This window comes from Hemiscyllium ocellatum, chromosome 39 (assembly GCF_020745735.1).
Source record: "Hemiscyllium ocellatum isolate sHemOce1 chromosome 39, sHemOce1.pat.X.cur, whole genome shotgun sequence".
Lineage (NCBI taxonomy): Eukaryota > Metazoa > Chordata > Chondrichthyes > Orectolobiformes > Hemiscylliidae > Hemiscyllium > Hemiscyllium ocellatum.
Window position 1 is genome coordinate 3,355,537 of NC_083439.1, and position 12,281 is coordinate 3,367,817.

Sequence of the window (12,281 nt, forward strand, 5' to 3'; positions counted from 1 at the left end):
CTGCATCCTCTCATATCCTTCATGTCCCACCAAAAGTACATCACCAATTTTCACAGTTCAGGGCGGCTCAGTGGTTAGCACTGCTGCCTCACAGCACCATGGACCTGGGTGACTGTCTGTGTGGAGTTTGCACATTCTCCCCGTGTCTGCAAGGGTTTCCTCCAGGTGATCCAGTTTCCTCCCACAGTCCAAAGATGTGCAGGTTAGGTGGATTGGCCATGCTAAATTGCCCCATAGTGTTCATGGATTAGATTAGATTACTTACAGTATGGAACCAGGCCCTTCGGCTCAACAAGTCCACACCGACCCGCCGAAGCGCAACCCACCCATACCCCTACATTTACCCCTTACCTAACTCTAGGGGCAATTTAGCATGGCCAATTCACCTGACCCGCACATCTTTGGACTGTGGGAGGAAACCGGAGCACCCGGAGGAAACCCACGCAGACACGGGGAGAACGTGCAAACTCCACACAGTCAGTCGCCTGAGTCAGGATTTGAACCCGGCTCTCTGGCACTGTGAGGCAGCAGTGCTAACCACTGTGCCACCATGTTGATGTGTAGGCGAGGTGGGCTAGCCATGGGAAATACAGGGTTACACTGATTGGATAGATCCTCTTTGGAGGGTTAGTATGGATGGATGGATGGGCTCAGTGGTCTGCCTCTGCACTGTAGGGATTCTGTGATTCTGTCTCTCCCCTGCCTTCAGCCTCTCTCCAAATCACCATACCCATCCCCACACCTCCCCCTCCCTCAGGGGGAGTTGATTCCTCTTCATTTCTGGTTGCCATGCCAACATGCCAGCTGCCATTCTGAAGTAGTGCTGAATAAAGACTGGCTATTCCACAAAGATCTCTTCTTTTATTCACTGCACCTCAAACAGAGATCGGGGGGATGATGTTCATAGTGATGAATCTGAAACTATTTCCCCCTTTGGAGTTGAGCAGTTGTTGTATTCCCTTGTAGCAGCCTCTCCCAGCTCTGAGTGAAATGGCCAACCTCGGCAAAGTCAAGGGATTAAAGCTGAAACTGCCAGACTGTCGAAAACCGCTTACCCACCAGGGACCATGTTCTGACACAAACCTGTTTGGATTTTATGGTTGTTGACAGTGAATAGAGTTTGTGAATAGATAGTGAATGGAGTTTGAACACTGTCTCAATGTGAAGTTTTGTTAGATGTGAGAGTTTGTCCGTGAGGATTCACCTGTTTACACTCTCCTTCAGAATAATGCACGATGAAGTAAGTGAAACGGAAAATATTCGCAAGAACCTTGCCATTGAACGGATGATAGTGGAGGGATGTGAGATCCTTCTGGACACCAGCCAGACCTTTGTACGACAAGGTAACATGAGATAGCTGGGGTTGTGTCTTGGTGAGATTTAATGATGGGTTTTGTTCCACGATGGGTGGGTAACTGCTGTTGGCTTGGTTTGTGAAGATCCCAGCACATCATCTCTCCTCCAGACTCATTCCACATGAATACCTACTGATGGGTTTCTGCTATGATAAAATTCAACAGTTTTAAGAGGTAATAAAGCAAATTCTAAATCTTGTACTCAATCTCACCTTGACAATGACATTTTTCTCCCAATAACGACCTGATTTTTTTTCTCTTTGACCAGGGTCACTTATCCAAATACCAATGACTGAAAAAGGGAAAATTACCCGAGGCCGATTGGGATCGCTATCTCTGAGAAAGGAAGGAGAAAAGCAATGTTTTCTGTTTTCCAAACACTTGATAATATGCACCAGAGGATCAGGTGGAAAACTCCATCTAACAAAAGTAAGTGTCCCCCCCCACCACACTGTTCCACTCAGACCCACGGTTTCAGGCATTTAATAAAAGTCTAGAAATGACATGGCAGTCTCTGCATTGGAATAAGAGAGAGAGAGAAGCCAGCAAAGACAAACTAAGCAATTCAGCCCTTCTCAGTTCAGACCTTTCACGTCTCCACCATTCCAGTTCAGACAATTAGACAGTGCTACAGCAGACAGCGGCAACCCAGCTCCTTCATGGCTGGGCAAGCTCTGTGAAAAACACCACCACTTACACCCCATTCCCTGTTGTTTCTTTCTCCACAGCCATATACAATTTTCCTTTTGCAAGTGTTTATCCAACTCCTCTCTGAAAGTTACAACACACTGTGTTTCCACGGCTCTTGCCTCAGGTCCTTTTGCCAATTGTCTTAGCTCTGTGGTCTCTCGCTACCAGTCCCTCTCAATTTCTGATGTTGATGTGAGCAGAACACCCACTTGCCCCACTCGGAGATCTGTCTACCGTACCGTTCTCGCGGTTGTTTTGTTTTCCCTTTATCAATTCGGTTTGACAGTAAAACTGTGAGCACATCAGAAACCGCACAGAGTGTCCAGCACTGGCTCTCTGGGTGAAGTGTCTCTGACCATTGGGGAGGCTGGTTGGGAGGCTGAAGGGAAATTGAGAGGCTGTGACCGAGTTCCTGGTCACTGTACTTCGTGGAATATGTGTGTGAGAGACTGTCCTTAACAGGGTTGCATCTCACCCTCCCCCATTTCCTTTCCATTCTCCCCTTTTCTGGAAGTGTGCACTGCCCTCTGGGATTCTGTCCCACAGCTCAATAGTGACTTGATTTTCTTTGGTCCACAACTTACTTCCATCGTGCGGTGCATCCAGACCCCAACGCCTGGCGCTGTCTCCCTGCAGTTTACATAGAGCACATGAAGCCTGCTCCCCCTAGTGATGCTGACTCTCACTGAGGTGCAGCTCCTGGCTTCCCTCCTCTGTAATCACCTCCCCTCCAGCAGGTGTCAGCTGTTTATCCCTCAGGAATGCTGACTGAGTTTCTCCTTAACCATGGGGAACTCCAGCTAACCACAGCATATTTTGTTTTGCTAGTTCACTATCAGGTAATCCAACAACTAGTGGACAGCATGGTGGCTCAGTGATTAGCACTGCTGCCTCTCAGTGCCAGGTTCAATACTACCCTTGGGTCTATGTGGAGTTTGCACGTTCTCCCAGTGTCTGTGTGGGGGTACTCAGTTTCCTCCCACAGTCCAGAGATGTGCAGGTTAGGTGAATTGGCCATGCTAAATTGTGTCCAAGGATATGCAGGCTCGGTGGGTTAGCCATGGGAAATGCAGTGTTAAAGGGTAAGGGGGGTGGGTTTGGGTAGGATGCTCTTTGAAGGGTTGGTGTGGACTTGATGGGCTGAATGGTCCCCATCCACACTGTGGGGATTCTATGATTCAAATTGAATTTGAAGCCTTTTCTCATTTCTGTGACTTGTATTCTTTATCAGAGAAAGTATGTACCCAGTAAAGAGGTTGGGCTTGTCATTATCTTCACCAATTTACAGACAGGATCGCTCAGCTGGATCCTGCTGCAGCCCCTTTTAACATTGCACCATTTGGTTTATATTGTCTCTCTCCATTCTTCCTCCTGAAGTGCATCACTTCACACAGCTCTGTAACGTTTCATCTCCCCCTCTGTGTCTCCAATGCTGGGCATGTGTCTGACACATTATCTCAGATGGGAGAAAGAGCTGAACAATTGTTTTTGTAGAACTTGGCTTCCTTTGTAATGTGTTTGGAACTGCCTTACAGAATGGAGTACTTTCACTTATCGACTGCACCTTGATGGAAGACACAGAAACCACAGAAGATGAAGGTACGTCAAAAATGTTTAGAGATTCATAAAGTTGCGTTAGTATTTTGTGTGCATATGGTGTGTGTGTGAATGAGTGTGTCAGTATCTGTGTGTGTGTATGTGTCTGGGTGTGTGTACATGTATCAGGGATTCTATGCATATGCTTCTGTACTTGCATATGTGTGTATACAGTTGTGTCGTGTGTGTGTGTGTGTGTGTGCATGTGTGCGCGTGTGTGCGCGCGTGTGTGTGTGTGTGCGCGCGTGTGTGTGTGTGTGTGCGCGTGTGCGCTGTTATGCTCAGTTGGTAGTTTTCCTGCCTCTGAATCACAAATTTCTGGCTTCAGGTCCCTTCTAGGCCTTGAGCATACCAAGTTGCGACAGACACTCTAATGCAGTCCTGAAGAAGCATTGCTCTGTTAGAGGTGGCATCTTTCAGATACAGCGAAGGTCCCAATACCTGCTGGGATTAGATTAGATTAGATTAGATTACTTACAGTGTGGAAACAGGCCCTTCAGCCCAACAAGTCCACACCGACCCGCCGAAGCGCAACCCACCCATACCCCTACATTTACCGCTTACCTAACACTACAGGCAATTTAGCATGGCCAATTCACCTGACCCGCACATCTTTGGACTGTGGGAGGAAACCGGAGCACCCGGAGGAAACCCACGCAGACACGGGGAGAATGTGCAAACTCCACACAGTCACCTGAGTCGATGTAAAAAAATCCCATTGCAGGATGTGGAAGAAGAGCAGGTTTTTCTCTGACCAATTCCTATCCCTCCATCACCAGCTTTAACCACTGAGGATCCGGTCATAGTCACATTGCTCATTGTCATCATAAGAATGTTGGTGCAATATGAGCCTTAGTCTGTGACACTAACACAACTGGAGTGTGAGGGTGTGGGGTGGAGGGTATGGGGGTGTGCATGTGGCTGTGAGTGGAGGGGGGGTGGGATATGGGTATGAGTGAGGTATGTGTGCGTGTGAGAAGGGCATGTGGAGGTGTGATCTGAGATCTTTCTGACAGGGAGATGGGGAACATTTTGAAGCCAATTGTCAAGCTGCAGGTACTAACCCTTTCCTTGGGATGGTGTATGATGGAGGTAGATCCCAAACTGAATGGGGACAGAATGCAAGATCACCAGGAATATTCCTGTTGGAAAACAGTGACTGTCTTGCTTAAACCTGCCAGCTCGGGGATTGGGACAGGACCTGGAACACCTCGACTTCAAAATTGTTGTGGAACCGAAAGACACCCCATCCTTCACCGTGATCCTGGTGGCTTCATCACGTCAGGAAAAAGCAGCTTGGACAAGTGACATCAGCCAGGTGAGTAAACCCTCATCAACTCTTCCAGTTCAGAAGATCATCCACCATCTTACCCATATCAACACAATGAGAAACCTCCTCAAATAGACCCCACTCCTCCTGTTCTCTTCGATTTATACTGCACATCTCCATTCAAGGATTTATCCAGTTCTCACTGTTACTCCATAAAGTCATAAGACGTAGGAGCAAATGTAGGTCATTCGGCCCATCGAGTCTACTGTGCCATTCAATGAGATCATGGCTGATCTCAACTCCACTTTCCCACCTTATTCCCATAACCCCTCATTCCCTTATTGAGTAAAATTCTGCCTATTTCTGTCTAAAATACACTTAGTGACCCAATGTCGACAGCTGTAACGAATTCTCCAGATCCACGACTCACTTAGAGAAAAAATTCTTCCTCGTTTCAGTTTTAAACAAATGACACCTTATTCTGCGAAGATGTTTTCTGGTCCTCTCTCACAAACAGGAACAGCTCCTCCTGTAACCTGTCAAGCTTCCTAAGAAACTTGTTTGTTTTAATACAGTCACCTCTCATTCTTCTAAACTCCAATGTGTACTCCCTCATTCCTGTGAGGAAGGACCAGCAGAGATTATTACTGACTGCTGATACTGTCCATGACCTGAGAATGAAGAATAAAAGCCATGATGGCCAATTTTCATTCAGCATCTCCCATCATGAGCTAAGGAGATGAACAGTTAGTTGTTCGGTACTGGCTGAGCAAGCGTTTACTGAGCAATGACTCCTTTCTCGCCTTTGCGTTGCCATGGGATCTTGTATATTCACTGAACTCCCTTTAGATCAGAAGTCACATGACACGAGGTTACAGTCCAACAGGTTTATTTGAAATCACAGGCTTTCAGAGCAGCTGGTGCTGTAACCCAGTGTGTGTGACTTCTGACCTTGTCCACCCCAGTCCAGTCCTAGCACCTCCACAAACATGAACTCAATTTAAACATTTCTGGCGATTTCACACTCCATCATTATTGCACAGAGCAGCAAGGAGATAGAAAATGGGATAATTCCTCCTGAATTAATTTTTAATTTGCTGGGCTTCCTGCTGAGATATTTGTATCATCAATAGTCACAGGTGAGGTGACGGAAGACTGGAGGTTGGCAAACGTGGTGCCACTGTTTAAGAAGGGTGGTAAGGACAAGCCAGGGAAGTATAGACCAGTGAGCCTGACCTCGGTGGTGGGCAAGTTGTTGGAGGGAATCCTGAGGGACAGGATGTACATGTACTTGGAAAGGCAAGGACTGATTCGGGATAGTCAACATGGCTTTATGTGTGGGAAATCATGTCTCACAAACTCGATTGAGTTTTTTGAAAAAGTAACAAAGAGGATTGATGAGGACAGAGCGGTAGCTGTGATCTATATGGGCTTCAGTAAGGCGTTCGACAAGGTTCCCCATGGGAGAGCATAAGAGGTACAGTTAGTAAGTTTGCAGATGACACCAACATTGGAGGGGTGGTGGACAGTGAAGAGGGTTACCTCAGATTACCACAGGATCTTGATTAGATGGACCAATGGGCTGAGAAGTGGCAGATGGAGTTTAATTCAGATAAATGCGAGGGAATTTTGGGAAAGCAAATCTTAGCAGGACTTATACACTTAATGGGAAGGTCCTAGAGAGTGTTGCTGAACAAAGAGATCTTGGGGTACAGGTTCATAGCTCCTTGAAAGTGGAGTCGCAGGTAGATAGGATAGTGAAGAAGGCATTTGGTATGCTTTCCTTTATTGGTCAGAGTATTGAATACAGGAGTTGGGAGGTCATGTTGCGGCTGTACAGGACATTGGTTAGGCCACTGTTGGAATATTGCGTGCAATTCTGGTCTCCTTTCTAATGAAAAGATGTTGTGAAACTTGAAAGGGTTCAGAAAAGATTTACAAGGATGTTGCCAGGGTTGGAGGATTTGAGCTATAGGGAGAGGCTGAACAGGCTGGGGCTGTTTTCCCTGGAACGTCGGAGGCTGAGGGGTTACAAAATTATGAGGGGCATGGATAGGATAAATAGACAAAGTCTTTTCCCTGGGGTTGGGGAGTCCAGAACTAGAGGGCATAGGTTTAGGGTGAGAGGGGAAAGATATAAAAGAGACCTAAGGGGCAACTTTTTCACACAGAGGGTGGTACGTGTATGGAATGAGCTGCAAGAGAAGTGGTGAAGGCTGGTACAATTGCAACATTTAAAAGGCATCTGGATGGGTATAAGAATAGGAAGGGTTTGGAGGGATATGGGCCGGGTGCTGGCAGGTGGGACTAGAATGGGTTGGGATATCTGGTCGACATGGACGGGTTGGACCGAAGGGTCTGTTTCCATGCTGTACATCTCTATGACTCTGTGACTCTATGTTGAAGATATTGTGTGTCAGAGATTTTAATCCATATCGTGGATTAACACTTCCATTGGAAGAGCAGGGAGAATTTGGCTGCAGAGGTGGTAGCCCAATGGAAGAGCAGGAGGTCATTCAGCCCCTCTAGCCTGTTTCACAGTATTCTGATAATAACATTAGCAAAAAGTAATTATACGTTTTTAAATCTCCCTCGAATTCTGCACAGCTCACTGAATTCTTTCACTCTCCCTAGTGCATAGACAACATTCGGTGCAATGGTCTGATGATGAATGCATTTGAAGAAAACTCAAAAGTCACAGTTCCTCAAATGATTAAGTAAGTGCATTTTTGTTGTGTTTTTTCCCCGGCTTTGCCCTTACCTCAGTAAATAAGGGAAACAGTCCAGAGTTCCTTCTCCTCATTGGATTAACAGTCTATCCCAATAAACTCCTCATGGACCTCAGAAACTCTGTTATAAAATCTCTATCCCTGATAAATGCAGAGATGTATCATTTCCTGAGAGATGGTAGTTTATTTTCCCTCCCTGTCGTTAGCATTGAACAAGCTCAAGTCCCACAGGCGGTGGATTTATCGCAGACTGTTCTTAGCTATAGTGACCTACAGAAACCAGTGCCACTTTGATCAGGATACATACAGCACAGAAAGACATCATTCACCCCATTGTGCCTCTTTGAGAAAGTTATACCTTTTTTCTAGCTCTCCTGTCTGCACCGATATTTTCCCTTATTTATGTGAATTTGTACTTGCACAGTTACAACAAATGTGTTTCCCCCACTCTTCGGGACAGTACAATCCAGACAACTATTTCTTGCTGCGTTAGTCACTGATTTCCTATCTTCCAACTATCCTCCCTGAGTCAAGGCTTTGAATACAAGAGCAAGAAGGTTATGATGGAGCTGGATATAAGCTAAGCCCTGATGAAGGACTTTTGCCCGAAACGTCGATTTCGCTGCTCGTTGGATGCTGCCTGAACTGCTGTGCTCTTCCAGCACCACTGATCCAGAATCTGGTTTCCAGCATCTGCAGTTTTTTTTTTAACCTCTATAAGCTAAGTTGGACTGGAACTCTGTGTGCAGTTCTGATCACCACACGATAGGGAGGATATGATTGAACTAGAGAGGAGATTCACCGGGATATTGCCTGCACTGGAGTGATTCAGTTCAGAAGAAGAATTAGATAGGCTAGGGTTGTTTTCCTTAAACCAGAGAAGGCTGAGGCCTGGGGAAAGATCTAACTGAGGTGCACAAATTTCTGACGGGCATGGAGAGGGTGGATAGGGAGAACATTTTCCCATTGACCAATAACCAAGGTGCACAGCCATAAGGTGAGGAGCAGGAGGTTGAGAGGGAATTTGAGGAAATGTTTTTGCACCCAGAGGGTTGTGGGTATCTGACATTCACTGCCTAAAAGAGTGGATGTTTAAAAACTATTGAGATGAGCACTTGAAATGCCCGGGCTTCCAAGACAAGGGCCTAGTGCTGGGAAATAGAATTCAAATGGATTGATGTTTGAAGATGAGCTGACCACGATGGGCCAAAGGGCCTCAATCTCTATCACGCTAGCTATGCCTTTGTAAACTCTACAGATAATCTGAACATGTTTTCCTGACCACGTTACTAATGCTGTTATAACTCAATTGGCAGGTCTGACACAAGCCTATACTGTGATGATGTTGATATACGATTCAGCAAAACCCTCAATTCCTGTAAAGTGCTTCAGATTCGTTATGCAAGTGTGGAACGCTTGTTGGAACGCCTGACTGATCTCCGCTTCTTGAGTATAGACTTCCTCAACACATTCTTGCATTCATATCGAGTTTTCACTACAGCTGGTGTGGTGCTGGACAAGCTCATCACCATCTACAAGAAGCCGATAAGTGCAATACCTGCAAGGTGTCCATTTGTGTGACAGTTCCCTGTTCATGTGTTATACATTTTAAGTCACAAATGTCTGAGAGCAAATGTGTGAATGTCAGGGTGCACGCGTGTGTGATAGCAACTGTAGGAAGGGCCATGAGGAAGGGTGGGATTGGTTGGCTGTCTTTGACCGGGAGTGTGTGAGAGCACACCGTACTACAGCAAATGGTAAACAGCAGGACTACTCTGGTCACCTGGGAGTAATTTTATCAATATTTCCATGAAGATTTCTGCTGATCAATTTCTCTGACAAAGTGGTTGATTTCTTGTTTCATTGTCAGCATTCATCAATATTTTTGTTAAATTTGCTAACAGTATAGAATCATAGAGTCATAGAGATGTACAGCATGGAAACAGACCCTTCTGTCCAACCCGTCCATGCTGACCAGATATCCCAACTCAATCTAGTCCCACCTGCCAGCACCCAGCCCATATCCCTTCAAACCCTTCCTATTCATATACCCATCCAAATGCCTCGTAAATGTTGTAATTGTACCAGCCTCCACCACTTCCTCTTGCAGCTCATTCTATACACGCACCACCCTCTGTGTGAAAAAGTTGCCCCTTAGGTCTCTCTTGTATCTTTCCCCTCTCACCCTAAACCTATGCCCTCCAGATCTGGACTCCCCCACCCCAGGAAAAAGACTTTGTCTATTTATCCTATCCATGCCCCTCATAATTTTGTAAACCTCTATAAGGTCACCCCTCAGCCTCCGATGCTCCAGGGAAAACAGCCCCAGCCAGTTCAGCCTCTCCCTGTAGCTCAGATCCTCCAACCCTGGCAACATCCTTGTACAACAAGATAAAAGATCATGTTTTGCAGCATATTTTCTCTCTGTGTAAATTGCATGGTTTTCTTTCTATCACAATTTTCTGATTTAAAATCAGCAAGTGCTTTATGGTGAGCAATCTGAGATTGTGTGGGAGCTGTGTGAACACCCGAGATATGGGCAACAGCCATTCCACATAGGGAGCCTGCAAACAGAAAGATTTGTTCTAACCCTGATTATTGATCCATTTTAACCCCTTCCATCCCTAAACAGAGTGGGTTACTGCCCAGTTTCAGGTATTAAAATCAGAAGTGCATCCAGACCAATATCATGCCTCAGCCCCACAAGTGTTGGTGAGCCAAGGCTAGCTCATTTTCTACTGGCTTGAATCTTTGACTGTCCACTTTGTGGATGGGACACAGAGCAAAGTGCCAGGAGATGGAAGGAGCAGCGAGGGAAGCGAAGGCAGCAGCCCTGGGCTGCCCATTCCTTCCCCTCTGAGCTCTGCGAGCTCCTTGTGAAACTGGGATTCTCCTTGGATGGAGATGCCTGAGGACAGCAGAGCTGCCCATTCCTGCTCCCTGCCACACCAACAGGTTTCCACACAGCGGCCCACAGATACACCAGCCCTTACGTTTAGTAACAGGAGAATTTTGAGCACAGAGGGTGGCCATTCAGGCTATCATGTCCACACTGGCTGTAATAAAAAAGACACTGACCTTTAACACCAGCTTCAGCCTTCTGTTTGTATTCTTGGAGATTATAGCATCACCTACATATCAAGCAGGCTGACAATTTCTGCCTCTTCACCATTTTCAGGCATTGAGTTCCAGACTCCCTCCCAGTCCGGCACCCCAATGCTGGGTGGAAAATATTCTCTTCAATTCCTCTCTAATCCTTTTGCCAATTATGTTAAATATATGCCCGCTACTTATTGACCCCTGTGCAGAAGAAAATGGGCCCTTCATAATTGTATGGGCCACAACTTAATCCTGTTTCAGTTCCAAAGAAAATCACCAAGCCATCCTTTCCTTTATAACTAAAACTCCCCAGAACTGGCAACGTGCTGCTAAACCCAGTCGTGTGTGACCGAGGAGCCGAACCCATCAGGGTGCCCTACAAACTGATTCTATCCAAGCTTGACTGAGTCATTTTTCAGGGTCCCATCAGATTCGAGTATTTTTTCCCATTAACAAAACCTGGGGCAGCAACCTTAAATTTCTGCCTCAGTAAATCCTTCCAAGTAATGTTCCCACATTGGGAAGGTTCATTATCATCCAGCCCAAAAGGGAAAATTTGGATGAAATTTCCCTTTTAAGGAAAGTGAGGCGTTTCATTCCACAGAGCAATCTATCCATGGCATTATGCTGATAGTTAAATGAAATGGTGAAATGTGCAGAGTTACAAGGAGAAGGCAGGAATCAAATTACATTTTTTGTTAGATTATTTGAAAAGCCAGTGCAGACACAGTGGGCTGAGTGATCTGCTCCATAAGGATTCTGTGAATTATACCTCAGCAATCAGATTAATGTTTGATTTCCTCTCAAATCTAGGTCACTTGAACTATTTCTTGCAAGCAGTCAGAATAATAAACTTCTGTACAGGGAACCCCCGAAATCCCCTCGGGCCAGTCGGAAATTTTCCTCCCCACCACCTCTCTCTATTTCCAAGTCATCGTCGCCCATTCGGAGGAGGAAGCTTTCCCTGAACATTCCCATTATTACTGGGGGGAAAGCACTGGATCTTGCCACGATGACCTGCTCAGCCAATGGCTATGCAAGTATGTACTCTTCCTCATCATCCTTCAGCAAGACCGCCCTAGATATCAATAAACTGTATGTGTCGAGTACTTATCCCAACAAACTCCCTGATGAGCCAGAAACCAAATTGGATAAGCATGAAGATATTGGTCTTGGCAAAGGAGGTGAGCTGTTGACATGATTGTGTTGTGTTACTCAGTAAAAGTAAAGTTGCCAGAGGACCACTCTCTTGTTAGTGAGAGACAACTGGTGATGGTTTAACCCGAGGGTCACCAATACCTCAGGTAGGGGAGAGTTTGAGAAGGAAAGATCATCATTGTAACCTCAACCAGTGCATGAATTGAACCCACACTGTCAGTCTCATGCTGCATCACAAACCAGCCATCCACCCAACTGAGCTAACCCAACTCAATGAATACAAATCAGGAAAAAGGACAATGCTACATCAGGGTCAGGTCCTGAATTAAATTGTTATTTATTCTTAGAATGTGAGTGTTGGTGACAAGGCAAGCAATTGTTGCC

At 45.9% G+C, this 12,281-nt stretch overlaps 1 protein-coding gene across 2 annotated transcripts in view; it reads left to right on the forward strand.

Annotated features, from left to right (window-relative positions):
* The window catches only part of rasgrf1 (Ras protein specific guanine nucleotide releasing factor 1), a 92,899-nt gene that overhangs the window by 59,269 nt on the left and 21,349 nt on the right, over positions 1–12,281 (forward strand). For both annotated transcript variants that reach the window (XM_060853336.1, XM_060853337.1), the window contains exons 9-15: positions 1,225–1,343; positions 1,624–1,784; positions 3,581–3,644; positions 4,823–4,959; positions 7,546–7,628; positions 8,957–9,205; positions 11,553–11,779. In XM_060853336.1, coding sequence (XP_060709319.1) covers positions 1,225–1,343; positions 1,624–1,784; positions 3,581–3,644; positions 4,823–4,959; positions 7,546–7,628; positions 8,957–9,205; positions 11,553–11,779 — 1,040 coding nt within the window. The remainder of the gene's footprint in view (positions 1–1,224; positions 1,344–1,623; positions 1,785–3,580; positions 3,645–4,822; positions 4,960–7,545; positions 7,629–8,956; positions 9,206–11,552; positions 11,780–12,281) is intronic.